General features: G+C 43.7%; 2 protein-coding genes across 2 annotated transcripts in view; both read right to left on the bottom strand.

Moving 5' to 3' along the window:
- Nucleotides 1-11,261, bottom strand: part of GNAI3 (G protein subunit alpha i3) — a 38,372-nt gene extending 27,111 nt beyond the window's left edge. Inside the window, exon 1 of the mRNA XM_049616630.1 lies at nucleotides 10,997-11,261. Coding sequence (XP_049472587.1) covers nucleotides 10,997-11,114 — 118 coding nt within the window. The 5' untranslated portion in view covers nucleotides 11,115-11,261. The remainder of the gene's footprint in view (nucleotides 1-10,996) is intronic.
- Nucleotides 11,262-14,448: 3,187 nt separating this feature from the next.
- Nucleotides 14,449-16,799, bottom strand: GPR61 (G protein-coupled receptor 61). Its single transcript, XM_049616629.1, has 2 exons — nucleotides 15,189-16,799; nucleotides 14,449-14,520 (listed from the first exon to the last, which is right to left on the bottom strand). Exon 1 carries the CDS (start codon nucleotides 16,797-16,799, stop codon nucleotides 15,444-15,446), a length of 1,356 nt encoding a protein of 451 aa, XP_049472586.1. The 3' UTR covers nucleotides 14,449-14,520; nucleotides 15,189-15,443.
- Between the last annotated feature and the right edge of the window lie 4,997 nt (nucleotides 16,800-21,796).

Here is a 21,796-nt window from a genome sequence, read left to right on the forward strand (position 1 = left end):
TTTTGATTAAAATGGTAATGAAACTCTTTCTAGTAGGATCTGAAAACCCTTCCACATCTATGTACTTCTCCCTTAAGGGCATGCAACGATGCTCAACCTGGCCCTACGGCTTAGTGTCAAACACCATAACACTAATATTTGGTCAAACTACTGTAATTACTTGGGTTTGAACCTGTTTAGGACTCCATTAGTCCTAAACTCAAAAGCACACTCCTAGAAAGCACCAAACAGTGCCTTCCTTCTTTTTGTGTTTCTACTCCCCCACCCCATCTACGACAGAGTAGGCACATAATAGCTGTGGGATGAATGGCTTGAGTTTCTGTGAGATTCAGTAGTTGCCTAATCACATTTTGTAAATGCCAGCTGCAATGGATGGAATTTTCAATGTGGGCAGTTAACAGAAGATTTCCATTCCTTTGCTATCTTTACTCAGCCCTACACCCATGCCTGGCTAGGCCTTCAACTCTCACCCCACAAGTATACCTGACAATAAATATGGACTCACCCACAAGGCTTCTATTCTTCTTATTCCCCTCTAAACCTTACTCTCAAATTCTACCCCAGAACCCTTGCACCCACCATCCGCTTCAGTGAAATAAACTGCTATGAATATGTCCTGAACATCCTGTGTCCCAACATCTAAAAGAGCGCATGGAACATAGTGAGTACTCAAATATTTGTTCAGTGAATGGATGAATGAATATCTTAAAGGTAAGAGATGACAGTAAGTTGTGACTGGGACAGAGATAATGGGTCTCGTCTGTGAAAAAGATTTTTCTAGGAAGCAATCACATACCCACAACCAAAAAGGCTTAAAGCACATTTAAGAAGTTTCTGATAAAACTAAACTGACATAGTAGACATAATTTCAGAATATATGCCTGCCTATATCCCCTAGAGATATCCCCACCTAGCTTCCTCAGTGGGCAATTGCCTACAAGACCTAAGCCACTCCCCAATCTGTGATTGGATCAGGAGTAAATACCTGACACAGGAATCACCCAGTCACAGGCTGACAAATGGCCTACACCCTGTGTGACCTAGCTCCAAAAGATGAGTAGGACCAATGAGATTATCTGAGGAATCTGCACTAGAGGATACAGAAAAAGTCATCCTAAACTATAAGATCACAATGTGTAAAATCCTAGATTAATGGGGGGGGGGGGGGAAAGAGGCAGCTCACTCACTTTAGAATATGAAAATGGTAACTTGAGTGTTGCTAAAGATCATGTGTCCCCTTTGGGCAGCTGGCCAATCAAGAGGGAGAAGTGGGGTTTCTTCTACACTTTTGTGGAATATAAAAAGAATGCTTAAGGGAGCAGTTATTTGTAAGCAAGGAGGGGAGGATTATCATGACTGCCTCAATGTTCTGATTTTGGACCTGGTGAGTAAATTTCCTTTTATTTCTTTAAAAGCAGAGCAACAGGAGCGCCTGGGTGTCTCAGTTGGTTGGGTGTCTGACTTCAGCTCAGGTCATGATCTCACAGTTCGTGAGTTCAAGCCCCACATCGGGCTCTGTGCTGATGGTTTAGAGCCTGGAGCCTGCTTCAAATTCTATGTCTCCCTCTCTCTCTGCTCCTCCCCCACTCATGCTCTGTCTCTCTCTCTCCTTCAAAAAATAAATAAAAACATTAAAAAAAAATTTTAAAGCAGAGCAAAAATTGTCATTTTAGTGCTGATGCTAAATTATATGGTATGTATATCTGACATGATTGAAAACTATTTTTGCAAAGGTGTATTTCTTTCTAGCTCTGCCTCAAAACTTTTCTTGTGAGATAGAAAATGTAAAATACTCATTTTTAACCCATACAGAAAATTTTTTATATATAGTGATGTCCTCCAAAATTAACTGGAATATCACATCCATTCATCAAAACCCACATTTTACATTTAAAAATTTTACATTTAAAAACGTTAGAATCAGATCCCTACTTAAGTCTCCTAAACATTGATGGCACATACAGCACTTTTCTACACGTCTATTTAATCAAATATAAATGCCACATCTAAAAAATTCACAAATAGAGGGGTGCCTGGGTAGCTCAGTTGGTTAAGTGTCTGACTTCGGCTCAGGTCATGATCTCATGGTTCATGGGTTTGAGCCCCAATCGGCTCTGTGCTGACAGCTCAGAGCCTGAAGGCTGCTTCAGATTCTGTGTCTCCTTCTCTCTCTGCCCCTCCCCTGCTCACGCTCTGTCTCTCTCAAAAATAAATATTTAAAAAAAATTTTTTAATTCACAAACAGTAAAATACTATAAACTGAGTTGTCAGGTCACAAAGATGCCTACAATTCCAATTTCCTCTACCACATAAATGTTCACCAATACTGAAAGTCAAAACTCAAAAGTGTGGAGTTCATATATATATTTACTTTTACTAACCTTTTGCTACAGCATGAATAGCAGTGGAATGGCAAAAAAGGCAGCTAAGAGGGAGGAGAATGCAAAGTCCCTAGATGATTTACCTCCAAATTATATCTATATTCACCTCTATAAAATAAAAATATGGCTTAAAAGACAGCTACTAAAATTTAGAATCAACCTCTCCAAAGCCCTTGCACACCTTTCCAGCTTTTTCTCCCACATTCCTCCTATACCAACCCTTCATCCCAGGCAAATCTAACTAGTTGCTCACTCATGTTTCTGAGCCTTTGTATATACTACTCCCTCTGTGTGGATGCACTTCCCTCTAGTCTTTGTCTTAAGAGTTCCTATTTATCCTTCAAGGTCCACCTCAAATGTCGCCTCCTCTAGGAAGACTTCCCTGGCATGTTTCTTTCTCCTCCTCCCAAAATTGGTTACTCCCTCTGTAACCACATTCCACGTATATTACCATGGTTTACTTGTATATCTCTACAACTTTAGCTGCTTAAGAGTTCTATTTCTCATTTATCTTCCAGGCTAAAAAAGTACCTGTGCACATAAAAGATGATCTGAGATACCTTATCATAAATAAGCTCATAAATGAGCCTCCTCTGGATAGTGCAACACTAAAAACCAAAAAGTTCAATAAAAAGCAGCCTTGACTAAACGCAATGCAGTGTCCTAGATTAGATCCTGGAGCAGAAAAAGAACATGAGTGGAAAAACTGATGTAATCTAAATAATTATGTAGTTTAGTTAACATTAATGCACCAATACTATGCACTATTGTACACCAATATTATACATTGTTGACCAACATACCACAGCTATCTAAGATGTCAATATTAACAGGAACCAGGTAAAGAGTATACAAGAACTCTAGGTACTATCTCTGCAACTTTCCTACAAATGCGACATTATTCCGGGGCATCTGGGTGGCTCAATCGGTTAAGCACTTTTCTTCGGTTCAGGTCATGATCTCGCAGTCTGTGAGTTCAAGCCCCGCATCAGGCTCTGTGCTGACAGCTCAGAGCCTGGAGCTTGCTTCAGATTCTGTGTCTCGTTCTCTCTCTGTCCCTCCCCCACTCCCACTCTGTCTGTCTGTCTGTCTCTCTCTCTCTCTCAAAAATAAACAAAAAAAATTTTTTTGAAATAAAATGTGACATTATTCCAAAATAAAAAGTTTATTAAAAAAACTTTTAAGTAATCTAGAAAAATCCAAAAAAGTACAAATATTAATGAGAGTGTGAATGTGGATTTTAGTTATAACCACAATAAAAAAAATAAAAGGATGAGAAATATACTTCTCAGAAGCAGAGGGAGGAAGGACATTAGTTTTTAACAACCTGATATGAACCAAAAATACGTGATGATTTAGTAATGCTGAAAAATGGTCTAAGAGATTGGTATTTTTAAACTGAAGTAATTCAGTGTTTAATTTCAAAAGTACATAACTCAACATTGAAATAACTTCCATGGAAAGTTTAAGACTGCACTATCCTAACACATACATCAGAACTACATTATCTATGAAAATCATGATAGTAATTATATCATTACATCAAACAGAACCTTGTTTTTAAGTTAATGATTCCGACGTTCTAACTTCAGGAAATAGATGGGGAAATGTTCTATCAAAAGTGTGTCACTTTAAAACAATCCTTCTGTAATTTACAGTAATCTGTAAAACATAATTTCCAAGAGCCTGGGCAAAATTCATTTCCATACGACACTATTTAATAAAAAAATATAAAAACTAGAGATATCAATATATGACTACAACAGAAATCCAAACATAGTGTAACATAGTAAGTTCTTAGAATTCAATGGAATACTATTCAATTTTAAAATCCAACCACTGGGGCACCTGGGTGGTTCAGTTAGTTAGGCGTCTGACTTTGGCTCAGGTCATGATCTCATGGCTTGTGGGTTTGACCCCCATGTTGGGCTCTGTGCTGATAGCTCAGAGCCTGGAACCTGCTTCGGATTCTGTGTCTCTGTCTCTCTCTGCCCCTACCCCACTCTCTCTCTCTCTCTCTCTCAAAAATAAATAAACATTAAAAAAATTTTTTTTATATCCAACCAATACAGGAAATTATAAGATAACAAGAATCAAACTACCTTGCTAATTAATTTTAAAGAAGTCTGATTTAGGGGTACCTGGGTGGCTCAGTCGCTCAAGCGGCTGTCTTCAGTTCATATCACATTCTCCCGGTCTGTGACTTTGAGCCCCACATTCATGAGTTCAAGCCCCCTATCAGCGCAAAGCCTGCTTCAGATCCTCTGTCTCCCTCTCTCTCTCTCTGACCCTCCCCTGCTCACTCTCTCACACTCTCTCTCTCAAAAATAAACATTAAAAAAAAAAGTCTGATTTAAATGGTCCCTATATCACAAGAGTAATAAGTGTTAACAGCAGGCCACATAAATAAAAGTAGGAGATACAAGCACAATTTATATGTTAAGAGTGTATGTTTTAATCATGGTGAGACACCTGACTGTATAGCTGTAGATTTATATGAGCAACTAAAGAAATTTTTGAATAATATCTACTTCAAAGTTAAGCAACAAAAATTTTTCAAGATATAAAACACTAACATCATCCAAAAAACTCAGTCTTTTTGTATTAATATTAAAAATATTTACCCATTTGTGAATTAGACTTGGTGACAAAGAGAGGCCCATAACAGCAAAATAGTAACGGAACAATGAACACACTAACGTCTCTACTAGCTCTGAACAAATCTATTAAACTTTTAAGTATCTTCCAAGTCTAACTTGAAAATCAAAAGAAATCCATGTGTAAAGACTATACCCTTCTGAAGCTTGTTTCTAAGATCAACCAGGCCATTAGTCATGTACAACAAGTCAAAACAAATTTGGTCTTTTTGGTCCTTCTTGTTTGGTTCATATCAGATATATTCATTTCTGTTACAACTTAATAGTAGTAAGACATGAAAAATAGGATAGTTCCCTTACATAGAGCACTGTATAAAAACTGGGACAATTAAACAGTGATCCTAACACAATGTTATACAGTTCAAGCAGCTTGAATTACAGATAGGATACAGACGACTGCTAAGCAGGTAACAGGATAGCCCAGGTAGATAAAGGCTTAAAGATAACTCTAACTTGCTAAACACTGAAAAAGAATTTTACCAAAATGAAGACAATTAAAACTGGAGGGGAAATCAATCACTACAACGCTTTTCCTAATATTCTCTTGAAAATTTACATTATGGGCACTTTATGAATTTATGTCTTCCTAAACAGCTTTATTACATTAAACTAATTTCGGTCAAACTCAAGAATAAGAGAAATGACAACAAAAACAGCCCTCCTTATAACTCACTAAAATATTTTATCTGGCCGATAATATTAATATCACAGACAAGAAACCCCTAAGATTGGACCTCATTGTACAGAAAAAGTAAAATGAAGCTCAAAGATTAGGATGAATCCCCAATTTTCAGTATCTTTGTTCTTTAACCCTACACTACATGGGATCATCTATTTATGAACTCAGTTACCAGTTCAAAGAACTGTCTTTTATTAGTGCTAGTCTATTACATTCTGCTGACTAGAAAACAAGTTTTGAAACAAACTTCAGTTATCTGAACCAATTTAGTGTCCCCTGCTCTATACACTTCTTATGAGACCCATATTTCTATTTTTTGGACTTTACTGCTAATCTTCTAGTTCCTGAGTACTTAAAATATCTTTTCCTCTCTACTTTCCCTGACAAGCCCCATTCTCCAATAAAATAAAACTAAACTAAACATAAGAAGACAGCATGGACAGTTGCAGCAATGATTCAAAGGTTACATGCCTTGTCAAATCTATTAAGTACTAAGACCCTACTCTAAGGTTATCTCTGTACTTACTTCAGAATTAGCATATATAGGGAAGATTACAATATTGTAACTCCTGAAAAGGACCATAATTTCAGGCTGAAGAAGTGATAAATGCATTTAAATAAAAGACACAAGAGACACAAAAAAGTGCTTATAAAAAACTAACCTATTTTTGAAATAGGACTTTTTATTTTTTATGCCAGTTTCTTCTTCTTCTTTTTTTTTTTTTTTGTGCTGACACAAGATGCATCCTCACAAGAAATGAAATAACGGTCTATGAATCTTATGCCAAAAAAATGGCAAACATTATAAAGAATACCATCCTATGAGAATCTAATGAAACTATGAAAGTATTACTGTTATTATTAAAGCGAAATGAATGCTACAGATTATAGGTACTATGGAAATTCAAATTAAGAAGCTAGTGTAACCTAAATTAAAGGAAAAGTTCAGTATTATAACTCTCTAATCATCAAAAAACACTACGTTCAATAATAAGCATATTCAGCCAGTAAATGCAGGTATTTAAATGTGAATAAATTGTATAAGGTTTAAGTGAATTAGATGATTCCAATCCTCTGCATGCAACTTAATTTTTGCCATACCACCCCCAGCAAAATCCTAAAGAACAAAGCATTAATCTCGTTTTGTATAAAACTATTTTCAAGATCCGCTAAGGGATCTTGATGTAAATGTAAATCTTTCTTTATATCAAGAAATAAAAATCTAAAGATAACACAAAACTAAATAATTCAATAACTTACAAAACCAAATGATAATATTTAATTTCTTTTACCACAAGAGTGTTATTTATTAAAATTCCTTGAAGACCTCCGAAAACATAGTATTTGAAAAAATCAAATTAACTGTCTGAAACACCCCTGAAAAAAGTAGCATTTTAAAATGATAAGCTTTCACAGACATTACCATAAAAAACAGAAGTTACCAATATCGAATACTTGCTTGCTAAGGATTTTACATACATTACCTTAGTGCATATTATGAAACAGGCATCATCATCCCCACTTTATGTATGTGAAAAATAAGATTCATATAGTTAACTTATATGCTCTGGGTCTCACAACTAGGAAATGAAAGTGGGAATTGAATTCAGTTCTCTGTGACTCTGTAAGCAGTGCTCTTACCCATTCTTACACTAATGCTTCCCAACTTTTGTCACATGATGGCACACACTAAAAATTGTATTTGTAAGCCTTACTAAGGTAAACTGGTGGAGCTTGGTGAAAATAATATATATTTTCCTTAGATCAAACACTTATGACATGAAAAATAAAATGCCAAGTATTACAGATGATATTAAACACTAATTGGCATAATAAAATATTTTCATGTGCCGTGTTTCCAAAGTTTACAGAAGGAATCATACTAAAAATGTTCAAATATCATTTCAACTGTTGTGAAATTTTTAAGTTATGAAAATGACTTAAAGTTTCAAAACTATAAAAAAATTTACAAACAGCACACTTATATGCCATCCTATGCACTGCACTCTGGTTGGGAAGCTTTGCATAATATAATTTGTCTTTCCACAGAATATTATGATTAATTTGGCATTAGCAAGATCTTCCCAATAACACACCTAAAGGAAATTCAAATCAAAGGTAATAAAAAAATTTTAACATTCAAGTATTCCTTCCATTGAAGTATAATTCTTCCATTGAAGTATTACTAATTTGGCCCACACCAGGTTCTTAATTTGAATTTCTATAGTACCTATAATCTGTAACATTCTTTTTGATTTAATAATAACAATAATAGCTAGGGGTGCCTGGGTGGCTCAGTTGGTTAAGTGTCTAACTCTTGATTTCGGCTCAGGTCATGAACTCAGTTTAAGGGATCCAGTCCCACGTTGGGCTCCAGGCTGAGCATGGAGCTCTCTTGAGACTCTCTCTCTCCCACTGCCCCTCTTCCGCACTCACACTCCTCTAAAAAAAATTTTTTTAATAAATAATAGCTAATATTCATTGAGCTAATCCTATGTGCCAGGCTGTGTTTCACTTCACATTATTATCATATTTAATGCTCATAGCAGTCCTATGAAGTAGCTCTATTTTCTCCATCTTACAGATGAGGAAACAGAGGCAGAGAAACTGAGTAAGTAACTTCCTTACAATTAGTAAATGGGAACTAGAATTTGAAACAGTTTGACTTCATAGCCCTGGTTGTTAATCACTATACTAAACTACATTCCTCCAGATAGAAAATACCGTAATATTTAATGAACACATATTACATGCCAGGAGAGACAAAAGTAAGTAAATATATCTCAACTTAGATTAAGTTTGACAGTTTCACAGTGATGAAGTAAAAATGACTACATCAAAAGAGGTATTCTACAGAAAAAGAAAAAAAAAGGTATCTGCATACTGTGATGAGTGCATTCTGCTTACAGAAAAGAAGGGAAAACTTTAACTTCTGCTCATAATGATATGCTTCAAGCAAGAGCATCTGTGTCTGCAACCTATTTGAATTTGTTGATTTAACTTGCTCAAGAATATAAAAAAATCTTACTTAAAACAATGAAATTGATAAAAATTAAAAGCAAATGTTTTAGTACTTTGATTTTTACTTCCTGCTTTTGAAGTCCCTAAGTCATCATGTATTTAATGTTGTTTTTAATTAAATGCACTATTTATAAAGTTCTGAACAAAGATTTTTCCAGACATTTGCTTGCCTAAATTCTGCCTGCCAAATCCTGCCATTTGGAAGAAAGCCTCACAGTTTACAACTGTATTACACTAGGCTAATGTCCTAAGGGGATCTCTGATGGCCAATGTAAATCAAAACTTATAAATACACCTTTAATTTCATAACCAATCAATCAATACAGACAACATTAATGCCTTGGGTATAATGGTTTATATTAAGTGTCTAAAAAACCCCAAAGAGGGGCGCCTGGGTGGCGCAGTCGGTTAGGCGTCCGACTTCAGCCAGGTCACGATCTCGCGGTCCGTGAGTTCGAGCCCCGCGTCAGGCTCTGGGCTGATGGCTCGGAGCCCAGAGCCTGTTTCCGATTCTGTGTCTCCCTCTCTCTCTGCCCCTCCCCCGTTCATGCTCTATCTCTCTCTGTCCCAAAAATAAATAAAAAACGTTGAAAAAAAAAAAATTAAAAAAAAAAAAAAAAAACCCAAAGAGCCATGTCCAACATTAGCTGGTTCATGCTAGTTAATAGCAAATATTTAAGGAGCACCTACTATATGTCATGGACCATGCTCATCCACAAAAGATACCTGTTCTATAGAGAGTGGCAGTCTAGAACTACAATTCGAATTCATATGTTATAAAAAGTCAGATATTGAAACCAAAAGCTCAAGCTCCAATGCATAACTTTCCCCCTAGATCCAAGAGCTGTTCCCAGTCGTCCGCAATCGACAAACCACTAGATACATTAACATCAAGAGACTAGCATGGGCACCCAGCACATCCTGGAATACAAAATATGCCTTGGGTTATGGTAGTGCATTCTGCCCTCTGGAGCTTTACACCCTGAAAATCTGGCAATTCTCCTAAAGCGACTCATTTTCCTCAAAAAACAATTGTTTTAAAAAGTTCTTTTGTTTACAGAAACCAATACTCCTACTTACTCTTCTCTAAAAGAATTGTAGAAAATACTAATAGTAAAGGAATCATGGCTTAACTTATCAGTAAGCTAATACCAGGGTCTATGACTTACTGAGTCTCTAAAAGCCAGTCTCCAAAATGTTTAAACTAATCGTGCGGAGCAAAATGCATCTGACTGTACCTAAAAACTGCTCAAAAGGAATGTCGGGTAAAATAAACAGTAATTTTCTGAAGCCAGTATTTTTAGTTTGAAGAAACCAAAAAAGATTAAAAAGTTCACCAGAAGTTTGTCACAGCTTTTATACTGTGTCCAATTCCATAATTTATCCTAAGATAACTCCATTCCCACTGCAGTCACCCCTAGCAACTATTCAGCAGCTCCCAAGTATGTAATCTTTTGTCCGCTGTATCTTTTGCCACAAACCTCAAACAAGCCAGTCCTTAAATTTCCTCAGCTCACACCACCTCCCCCCTTTATAATAACAAAGGAAAGAGTTATAAAACCTTAAGGGAGTAAAAATGATAGAAAAAGGTGGAAAAGTATAGACAGCCTCTGTACCCAAGCTCTTTTATATCTGAGAACTTATAATTTTATCTCAACCACACATCTTCACGTTCCAGGATAATCCAGGGTTCCTTCACCCTACCAACAGTTCAAAATGTCCACTCGCTAACAAATGACAGGGCCCTTATGTGACCACTCGGTCCCTGCCCCTTTATTTACATTAATCATTCAAGCATCCCAACTACATCCTGTCAAAGTAAGTTATCACCACGCTCCAAACTCATAAGCCATTCTACAACCCCAACAAACTCTACCCCGTCTTCTTTGCTATGAACACATTCTAACCCTCTGAAAAACCTTCCCTAATACCAGCTCTTCCTTTATGAGCCTTTCCCATATTCCTAACATGGGTCTCAATGTCCTACTGCCCCACACTCCCAAGCTCTCTTCAGTAAACGCAATTCCAGCACGGAGTCACACCCTCCCTCCAGCCTAATTCCTACAACTCCAAACCCCACCCCCTCCCCTCATCACGCCCTCCAGAGCTTCAGCCACCAACGAACACCCCGCCCCACGGCCGTCACGCCTCCAGATCCCTTCAGGGTCCTTTCCGCCGACTGGGCCCGACCCTCCTCAGGGCTCCCGAGTGCCTAGGCCCTCCCATGCACCCTGCCAGCTCCGCCCTCAGCCCCTCACCGAGTAGCAGCAGCTTCACTTCTTTGGCCGCTTTCTCCCCGTCCTCCCGCAAGTTGCGGTCGATCATCTTGCTCCGCTCCACCGCCGCCTTGTCCTCGGCGCTCAACGTGCAGCCCATGGCGGCGGCGGGAGAGGGGACAGAGCCCGGGCTCACTCACACACCGCGGAGACTGCGACTCGGCTCGCTGAGACAGCGTCTACTGCTGGGCGGCGGCCCTCTCCGTCAGCTCCCTGAGCGCCCGAAGGAACCGGATATCCGGCGTTTACGACACTTCCGGAAACGCCCCGCGACGGTTACTGCTCAAACCTGTCCAGCTGGGGTAGAGGAGGAGCAACGAAAAGCGGAAGTACGGGGAGAGGGCCGGTGAGGCAGAGCGGCGTTTCCGCGGAGTAGCCAGGTCTGATCGAGCTTCTGTTACGCCGCTCGACCTTAGTGCCTCTTCTCCTTTTCGGCTGCCTTATTTGGATAAATGGAGGAAAACCAGGGACTGGCTTCTCCCGTTCGTGGCACCCTCCTGAGGTCACACAGCAGGCTTTGGATTGGAGGTTGGGGAGGGTCCCAAATTAAGAGGCCACAGCCCGCGCCGGAATTTCTGCTGGGGATTTCTCACTGGTCGGAAAGCCCCTTTGATCTCTGGCTATGGAGACCCGGAGCCCCTTCCCAAGTGTAGGAAACTTTCTCTGCCAGGGTTGTCTCAGCCCGGTCTACGGGATGAGAACAAACTGCAGAGCCTGGGGCCCGGCCACGCTTCAAATCTGAGGTCTGTAAGACTGACCATGCCTGGGACCTTAGCGATCCCTTTCTGCCCTCCTTTGGCCCACCGCTTCCTGCTCTCAAAATGTACCTTGGTCCTTGTGCCGTTAGCTACGAGTTGCCAAGTGACTATGTTGGCAAAAGGCCACTTGAAATCGCCAAGATATTCTGTTACCTGAAAGGTAAGCGTGTAGTTCCTCCAAAAAATTTCCATGCCGCCTTTCTCCAATATAAGCCAGTTTTAGTGCCGATAGATGATCCTGCGTTAAGGGGCTTCGGACTTCTACCAAAATCAGTTAGCCTCAGTCCCACACCCCGAAACAAACCAGTGCATCCTGCGAAACTCCTACTAAAATTTCCCGTTGTAGTATCACACAAAAAGGGAAGTTCTAGTAGATTTGTTTCTCAGCTCTCTCATCACCTGAAAATAAATCCACTGCAAAAGCTGGAGACTCAGCCCTTTCACTCCTAATTCTGGGTACTACCGTGAAAGTGGTCCTAAATCACCCTTACTACCAAATAGCTGCACAAATACTCTCATCATACATTCTAGAGAGGAAAACTCTCGTAGTCCCCCAAACTTTCCCCTGGGATTAAAAACTATTTCCTTAATAGAATTTAAACCTTAGAAGATAAGGCCCCACCAGAAAGCTCTCTGTGGTGATGATTCATTAACTGGGGGGATTTCTTGAGAGCCACAATAAACAACTTCATCCACTATAATTTAGTAATGCAGGTTCTTCAAAGTTTAAAAAGCCTCCTACTCATTCCCAAATGACTGTTAGAATAAAAGGGATGGCTTTCTCATAATCAATACTTATGGGGGAATAGGGCAAGAGGAAAGGGAAGAAAAACCAATATTTATTGAGTACCTATTTGCCAGGTATGGCTAGGTGCTTCCACATGGTCATCTCTTTTAATCCTCACAACAACCCTGTGAGGTAGGTAATGTTACCCCCATTTTACAGATGAATAAATAGGCTCAGAGAAATTAAGCATCTTTCCCAAGGTCACACCGTGAGTAAGTAGATGTCTGCCTCCAAACTCACCCCTTTTCTACCATGCCACTATAAGATGTTACTTGGGGAGCCCTGATGACACAAGATTTTCATCTAGGCTTGAGGGTTACCCCAACACCACTGGGGTCCAGGAAAAGTGACAGGAAAGTTGTCTCAACCTGTTGATTCTTGAGCTGACTAGAGAAGTCAAATTTGGTCCAGGAACAGCTTGCACAGTCAAGGATTAAATAGCCAACTTTACCAAGCGATCCTGGTGACTAGAAAACAACTGGAAGGTGGTCATGGCAGAAATTGTTGGGAGAATTCTCAGCATAATAGAAGAGAAATTTTTGTTTCCTTCATGATCCACTCAAGCAGGGAAAAATAAATGGCAAATGAACCAGCATGTGTCAAATTCTGTAATAAATGCCAGTGAGATCACAGTGTCAGGAGATTTCAGCCTGAATTAGAGATACCCTTGCACTTAAAATTTTTTTGATATATTTGAAGGAAGGGTTGGAGGGCAAAGTCAAAGGAAAAGGAAAAATAAATTAACAAAATGGCTGCCAGGCAATGTTTAATGTCCTCCCCTCTCCCCATTCCCTTTCCCCACAGCCCCCGTCCCCAACACACACCTTTCCTGTTTCCATTGGACTCACACTGCCACCTGCTGGCAATGCTTAGGGCCTACTAGCTGATCAATGATGTTTGAAGAGGTTTTTTCCTGTTATCTAGGAATGAGGTTCCTCCCTTAACAGGTTTATCTTAAAAGGGAGGAAAGCGAGGAGAACTTGTTTTTCAGTCACGAAAGATTCTCCTTGGTATATATACTATCTAAGGGATTTCCTCAGTGTAATGGGTCCTAGACTAGAGTAAGTCTGGTGGTAGGGAGACAGAAACCTGTAAATTTTCCTAGATCTAAAGGGAGATTTGCTCAGTCTCAGTAAGTAAATTATTTTCCTCAACTAGGGTTTCATTTACAACCTTCACACTTTCCACACTTTCCACAGCCCACAGGAAGTTTCCATGTAAGTATCTTGCTGCAGTGGACTGAACTGCAATGTGTTCTTTAATATATGTCTCCAACATTCTTTAGTGTTTTACCAGATATAAATGCTCTGTAAAAATACAAGGTGCCTGATCAAATTAGACTATGAACTCCTCAAAGGCAGTGACTCTGTGTGGGTCCCAGAGAATACTGGGTATTCAACTATTATGTACTGAATTGGACTAAAATAGGAAATGTTGATATCAGTATAACTTTTTATAATAAAAATTATTTATTGGCCATTCAAAGGGCCCACTCCCACCAGCCCATCTTACCCTTTAATGTTCAATGAGTCAGGAATTTGTTCAAATACAGATCAAACCACCCTCTGGTCCTGCCTCAATCCTTTAGTGTTATTTGATTCAACAGAGGGAAGTGGATGGACAGGTAGTCCCAGATGAGTGTCCTGTCCAATTTTCAACTATTCCCCCTGCTTGAAAATACCACCACCAATACCAACCAACAAGTTCCTATAGTCTCAATCAGTAAACAGCTGAACCCAACTCTTGTGCCCTCTCTCCAACCCAGGGCTTCGGGTAGGAGAGAGATTTAAGTCTTTTGTCACTGAAGCTAATTTTGAGAGCGATGAATGGGAGAAGGGAGGCATTTAATGGACCATGGAAACCCCACCCTTCCCATTCCCAACCTTAGTCTCTTGTACCCGATTGTCCAGGGGGCTGGAGGTGGGTCACTGCCATGAGGAGAGAGATCAGGGAGGCCAATCCTAGAAAGGGAAAAAAAAAAAAAAAGATTTACAGTTTTATTGGTCAAGGTGATTATCTGGCCTCTCTGTATCCAACCATCTTAGCCATTCAAATGCTAACCCCCACCTTCAGCCATCCAACTCCCAATCTTTCCACTTCTTCATTCTAAAAAAATGAGGAGAAAGAGCCATCCTGTCATATCCTTGCCTTTGCTGAGATCAAGCCCCAAGTTTGATCTCCCATGTGAAGTAGAGCGACAGAAGAATAGAACAGAAGGGCTCTTCCTCGAGGGTGGGAGAGCTGCAGTCAGCTTTCCTGCCTTCTACTCTCTGTACCCTGGCTGCTATTTCCCCCTTGCTTCTGGCCAAACTCAGGAAAGGAATAAATCCAGCTGGCCCTCGGGTCTAAAACTAGAAAAAGAGCCATTAACTCAAATGGAAACATTTGGCTGTACTTTATTTCGTTCTTAAACCTAGCAAGGAAAGGAGAAGACAAAGATCATTTTCTTACCTTGCCTGAGTGGAGTTACTGCCCTGGACAATTGCACTGAAAAATGAAATATCCTAAAGGATCCCCAGTTTAACTCCAAACCTGGCCTGCTGCTCTATACCCTCCAACTCCTACGCTTAGAGAGTTTCCCTGCTTCCTGAGGCATGGAAAGTTCACTGGTTGAAAGGCATTATCTCACCTTGGTGACCGTTTATTCTCATTACCATCTCACCAGGTTCCCTCCCCCAGTAGTCAAGGATCAGAGCCATGTCCAAGGCTTTTGCCACACATTCATCCTGTTGGCATTGTTCCTGACCCAGAGAACGCTAAGCAAAAGCTGTGTGCAGAGACCCCAGCCCCAGCCCCTGCTAGCTGGGAAAAGGTGATCCCACAAGATGTTCCTTCAGTCGTCAATGGCCCCAGCCCCATCTCCCTCCAAGTGTCCAGAAGCCCATCAGGATTCCAGTCGAGGTGAGGGGGCGGGCCGGAGGTAGCTGTCCGACATGATGATGTCGCTGGTGAGTTGTTGCTCCAGGAACTCCGAGGTCTCCTCAGCTATCTGGCCTGGAATTCGAAAGTCAACGGCAGGTGGTTCCTGCTTGGGGCTGGGTACGGGTCGGGAAACCCAGGACTCGGAAGGACAACCAGTACCCTGAAGGAACTGCAGGAAGTTCTCCTCAATGGAGCCCTCCCGGCTAGGTAGCCTCAGCTCCTCCTCCGGAGCTGGCTTGAAGAAGCAGACAAACTGCTTGCTGAGCTCGCCCCGGATCTGCCGGTTGAGACATCCATAGAAGAAAGGGTTGGAAGTGAAGCAGAAGTAGCCGATCCAGGTCACCACGTTCTCCACCTGCCCGGTCGAAATGGGCTGAGCACTCAGGGCCACGTAGAGGTGGAAAGAAAAGTAGGGCAACCAACAGAGCAGAAACTGTCCCCCCACAGCTAGGAGGACCACCGCAGCCTTCCCTCCCCCGAACGTCCGGTGCGGAGTGGTCTGGGGAGCCCCCGAGCTGGTGACCATGGTGGAGCGGCTGCTGAGAGACTCGGAGCGTTGCCGGGGCGTCTCCATCCACGTGGGCAGCGGTCCGTGCTGCATGGCAGCCACTCGAGCTACTCGGAACATGCTGCAGTAAACCACAAGGATAAGGAGCAGAGGCAACAAAAAGTAAAGGGCAGCAAAGACCACCACGAAAAGCTGGCAGTAGGCACTGTGGCTCCATTGGAGTGAGCAGCCTGGGGGGGTGCTGGGCGCTCCCTCCTCCCGGGAGACCCTTCCCAACACTGGCACAGAAGCCATGGCCAAGGCTTTCACCCACACACCCACCAGCACAGAGGCCACCAGCCCCAGCGTCATGCGCACCTCGTAGCGCATGGGGTGGACAACGTAATAGTAGCGCTCCACGTTGATGGCGGACACCGAGAGAATGGCCAGGCTAACGAAGCATATGCTCAGGAACAAGTAGAGGCGGCAGGCGACCTCCCCAAAGAGGTCATGGTCAAAGAGGGCAGAGCTGGAGAGCATGGCCAGGGGCATGAGGGTCAGGGCGGCCAACAGGTCCACCAAGCACAGGTGGAAGACGAAGACGAATTTTCGGAGGGCAGGTGTCTTGGCGATAACAGCCATCACAGCGGCGTTGCCAGCCACAGCGATCAAGTCCAGCAGGAGCATGAAGAAGAGGGCCACAGATTCTGAGGCCACGTCCTGCAGCCCCACCTCTGGGACCCCACTGGCAGTAGAGGGACCTGGTGTTTGAGGGACCCTCCCCAGAGTGGAAGAGTTCCCTGATGACTGGGGGATGGGAGAGGACTCCATGGGGCCGGAAGAGGACACCCAGGGCACCTCCCGTCACAGGCCCATCCCCCATCCTAGTCCAGTGACCCTGGGATGGCCAGCCCAGGCCCAGGCTTCCCAATTTGGTGTGTGGGGATAGGGGGGGAGGGCGCCTCCTGCTGGAGCCTCCTGGACAGGCTCTTACCGCCAGCCTCCCAGGTCAGACTGTGCATAGAGAACGGAGGGCTCAGAAGCTCATCTCTCCTTTCTGGAAGATGGTGGCTCTGGTCCACTTTGGTGACATCGAAGAAGCAGGAGATGTGAGAGATGCTGGAGCCTCACTCACTCAACACTCCACCTTCTGAGTGGTCTCGGGCTCCTTGTTTCTTTTCCTTTCCTCTGTTCTCCATACCCTTCTCCCCTCTCAGGGATTGTTAGCCAGAGATTCTAAATCCTCTTTCTCCCTCTCCCGGGGTCCCGCTGAGCTCCAGGATAGTGCCCCAGTTTTAAAGTTGCTTATGTAAATTTCCCGATCTCTTGACTCTCCAAATGGCAGGAGCTGTTGGGGAGTAGAAGGGACACAGGATCTGGTTTCCAGTTTCAGGTCTGGGAATTGCTAACTCTGTGACTCTTGTGAACTTCAGTTTCCTCACAAAGACATCTGTAAAATGAAGAGAATAATATCTACTTCACAACTGTGTTTGGAGGGTCCGGTGAGACTTCATAACAATACTACCAATAAGCATAACATTTACGTGGTGCTTTCCACATGCCAAACCCTGTTCTAAAGCACTGTACGTAAATAAACTCATTTTAATCCTCACACAACCTATGAGGTAGATGCTATTCTTATCCCCATTTTGCAATTGATGAAACAGGCCTAGAGAGGGGAAATAACTTACCAAAAGTGGCAAGGTCTGCGTGTGTACCCGCAGCCCAAGCACTCGGGCTCCAAGGCCAGTACTCTACCCACCAGACGGTGCCCCCCACGGCGGCTGGAACGCAGTAGGCATTCGATGAATAGTCGTTGAACTTGAACCATCTCTAAAAATGTCTGTCAGTGTTCTGGGGCTCCCATTTGGAAGAGATCACCTGAAAGGGGGAAGGACCTTGCTTTAGTCTCCTGTGACATCACCATCCCCCCAGACACAGAGTTGCCATTTGGGGAGTGTTGAAAAGGAACAGTGAAAACAAAATGTCCCAGCTGGAAGGAAGCTGGGATGTCAGCTCATCCAGCCTCCACTGCCCCCCAAGCCAGAAGGGGTAAGTCACTTGACAGCTGCCCTTCCTCACCCACTCATTAGCTTCTCAAGGCCACTGTGCCCCTGCAGATGGGAAAGGAAATGCTCCCAACCTCGCACTCCCCAGGTCCCAGGTCTCTGATCACTGGAGCAGATCCCTGGCCCAGAGTCCTCCTGGTCCTGGACTGTTAGCAGAATCCAGAGTAAGGAGGGAGGAGTAGGTGTCTAAGAGGGGCACAGGGGTGAGAGAGGCTAGGTCACTGTTATCATGGAAATAGGGGAGCATAAAGCAGAGAAGGCAACTGAAGGAAATTGGGAGAGGACGAAGTCTGGGGTTTCAGCATCCCTCATTTCTGATCAAAGGGCAGATCAAATGTTTTATGTGTCTCGTTATCCATATTAAGTTTGCATATAATTGAAATAATAATGCAATTATAAATTATTTTCATTTCCATATCCTATTCTTACAGTCTCTCAGTATAATGTGTGAAGGTATGCAAATTAGAGGCAAACTATGGACATGCCAAGTCTGATGGTCTGTCTGTAGACAAGTCACAAGTTCCATGGATCACAGTTTCTTCATCTGTAAAATGGGAAGGTTGAACTGGACGACCGCCCAGATTCCCATATCTGACAACACTTAATGACTCTGTGAGTTCCTGGGCTATAAAGGGCCTTGTGGTCGCTCAATTAAAAAACCCATCGTGGGGCATCTGGGTGGCTCAGTCGTGACTTCGGCTCAGGGCATGATCTCGTGGTTTGTAATTTCGAGCCCTGCATCAGGCTCTGCACTGATGGTGCAGAGCCTGCTTGGGATTCTCTCCCTCCCTCCCTCTCTCTCTCTCTCAAAATAAATAAACTTAAAAAAAAAACAACACATCATTTCTCTGACTGTAATGAAGTGGACCATGTAAGGCAGACAGGCCCCATTCCCTCTCCATAGTTACAGCCTTACAACCACCCTTGGGTTTTGGCATTACCACCAACCTTGCACTAATGCATGCAATAAGTACTCAATATAACTTTGTCAATTATATCAAACTCAAACTTATCTGTTAAATCCCTGCCCCCGAGTACGTACTCCCAAGTACACTCAGTAGATCAACTATGTGTCAGCCAGGGGACTCTGCTTTGGAAAGGGTAACCTGGGCTCCTGGACTTGGGGCAGCCCTAACTTTGGACAATTGCCTAGAGAGATGCCTTTCCCCGGGGATAACAGAAAGCTCGTTTCACAATTAAAATGGCCACATAGGCTCAGGGTCTACAGAGAAGGTGAAGAGAGGGCTCAAAAGTGGAGACATCAGCTTCTCACAAGACAGTCTGACAGGAAAAAATGCAGAGAGCAACGCTAGGGGAGGTGTCCTTGCCCCTTACTCTCCAGGCCGTGACTTCTTCGTCCCTTCCACCTGGGAGTGGGGCCCAGAAGATGTGGCTCTGAGGCCTTGGGAGCTGAAGGATAGGCCTCCCGTGTTTGCATGGACATCAAGAGTCTGCCAGCAAGGTGCACCCAGGGTCCCAGACTGAGGGAAGCAGACATGGTATCCACGTGGAGATGGAGGGGATTCTGTGCAGCCATGATGGAGCCCTAGGCAAGAAGGTATTGGACGTTTCTCGTTTCCATAGCCCCCTCGGCCTTGCCGGTATCTCCACACTGACTCCTAAATACCAGGATTCCAATTTACCTCCTAACAGATGGACCAACATTCCTGCTCCCCAGCACCCTTCTCACTGATGGGGGGGGGGGGGCGTTGGGGATGAGAAGGTTGTGCATGACGGTGTCAGAGGGGAAGCCCAGAGAGCCTCACTCCACCCCTAGCTCACATCATCATGCCTTCTCACATGCTCTCGTCTTCCCACTGCTTCCTTCCAGCAAGCCCTCCCTCACCTCCAGCACCTCTCAGTACCTGGCAGGCTTTGCCACCACAGGGGCTAAAGTCTGGTCTCCCAGCAAGGGCATGGTCAAGTTACAAATATCCTTGTTTCAGGATGCAAGATGTGCATAAGTGCCGAGCCCAAGGCCACAGAGGTGTCGTTGGGATTCGCATGCACCTGTTTCCCAAATACAGAGCTTCCACCTCAAGAACCCGAGCCCAGCCTTTCTTCAGACAAGAGCATGCCCCCTCGTAAGCCAGGGGAGATTTCCAGGGGGCTACCACACCTCTCCCCAGCAGAGTTGCCCACGCCCAGGACACAGAGTTGCCCATGAGCGTAGATATCAAGGGACCCACTCCAAGGATGTGGGGTACCCATCTCTATGACATGGAGCAAGACAGATGGGGAACCCTGTCTGCCCGTGGGATGTGGGTACTCCCGCTGGCAGGAGATCAACCCCCATCTCTAGGCTTCAGACATGCCCACACCCCAATACTGCCTTTGAGATACCTGGGAGCCCATCCCTTGACAAAACTGCCCACCATAAGGTAGGGTGGGCTGGGTGGGCTGGTCCCTGGGACACAGAGCTACCCTCCTGCAGAGTACCTCAGCACTCACCATCAGGCCATTGGACTGGCCCCCATTCCTGGCCTAGTCAGCAACTCCTACCTTTGCTGAGCAGCTCCCGGCTCCCATGTGATAGCTCCTCTCAGCTGATGCTTCTCCAAGGCTGCTGAAGCCTGAACCACTGCAGTGAGCAGTGAGAGGCAGCCGGCAGAGCAAGATGCTCCACGAGCTTCTGGGTCCTAATGGCCTCCTGCTTCCCACCCAGCCCCTTGGAGCCACTTCTGAAGCAAGGAGCCAGGCACCAGTGCCCCCAGGGAAGACACCCAGGGGTGGTTCCAATCCTCCTCACTTCTCTCAGGCTGCTGGACTGGCATCTCAAAACTCTAGTGGGACTAAGTGACCGTAGGCAGGGGAGACACTCCTGGCCAGCTTGATGAAGTATAAAGGGTATTTAGCATCAGAAAAATCCATTTTGTATTTTTTTTTAATACAATTTATTGTCAAGTTAGCTAACAGACAGTGTTTATAGTGTATTCTTGGCTTCGGGAGTTGATTCCCATGATTCATTGCTTGCATACAACACCCAGTGCTCATAGAAAATCCAGGCTTAAGGCCTGGCTCTGGCACTTACTAGTTGTATGACCTTGGGCAAGTCACTTGCCTTTCCCAGCCATAGATTTCTTATCTGTTCAAAGAGAATATAGGAGAGATGATCCTGAGGCTCCTGACAGCCGTGCCATTGCATGCTTCCGTGTGACATTAGAACAAAGATGCCCTTATAGCAGGCCAGTTAGTGCAGACACAGGGTGCCGGGGTTAGGCCTGGCAGCGGCCAAGACTTCAGGGTCTGGCTTCTTTGGCAGATACCAAATATGTACAAAGGATAGGTTTAGGAGTGACATTCGATTTTGTTTTCAATTTTTTTTTTTTTTGAGAGAAAGAGAGAGAGAGACAGAGCAAGAGCAGGGGAGGGGCAGAGAGAGAGGGAGACACAGAATCAGAAGCAGGCTCCAGGCTCTGAGCCCTCAGCACAGAGCCCAATGCGGGGGCTCGAACTCACGGACCATGAGATCATGACCCAAGCTGAAGTCGGACACTCAAACGACTGAGCCACCCAGGCGCCCCAGACATTCAGTTTTGAAGGGGAGCTAAAGGCCTTGTCCTAACCCTGCATTTGTCCCTCAAACAGGCAAATTACCATTGTTTTCTTAGATTGTAAATTTCTTTGGTGTGGGCTGTGAAAACTTATGGGGATGGGGTGGGGGGGTGGGATCCACAATGCTTCTCCCTGAAGATAAAGCGGGCACCAGGGACTAGGGAAGGCTCAGGTTAATCTGGATTTATAGGACTGGACTGAGCT

Source organism: Panthera uncia, assembly GCF_023721935.1.
Source record: "Panthera uncia isolate 11264 chromosome C1 unlocalized genomic scaffold, Puncia_PCG_1.0 HiC_scaffold_4, whole genome shotgun sequence".
NCBI lineage: Eukaryota > Metazoa > Chordata > Mammalia > Carnivora > Felidae > Panthera > Panthera uncia.

What these genes read in the sequence shown, in the direction of transcription:
- GPR61 (XM_049616629.1), bottom strand. Translation starts at nt 16,799, where the DNA reads ATGGAGTCCTCTCCCATCCCCCAGTCATCAGGGAACTCTTCCACTCTG.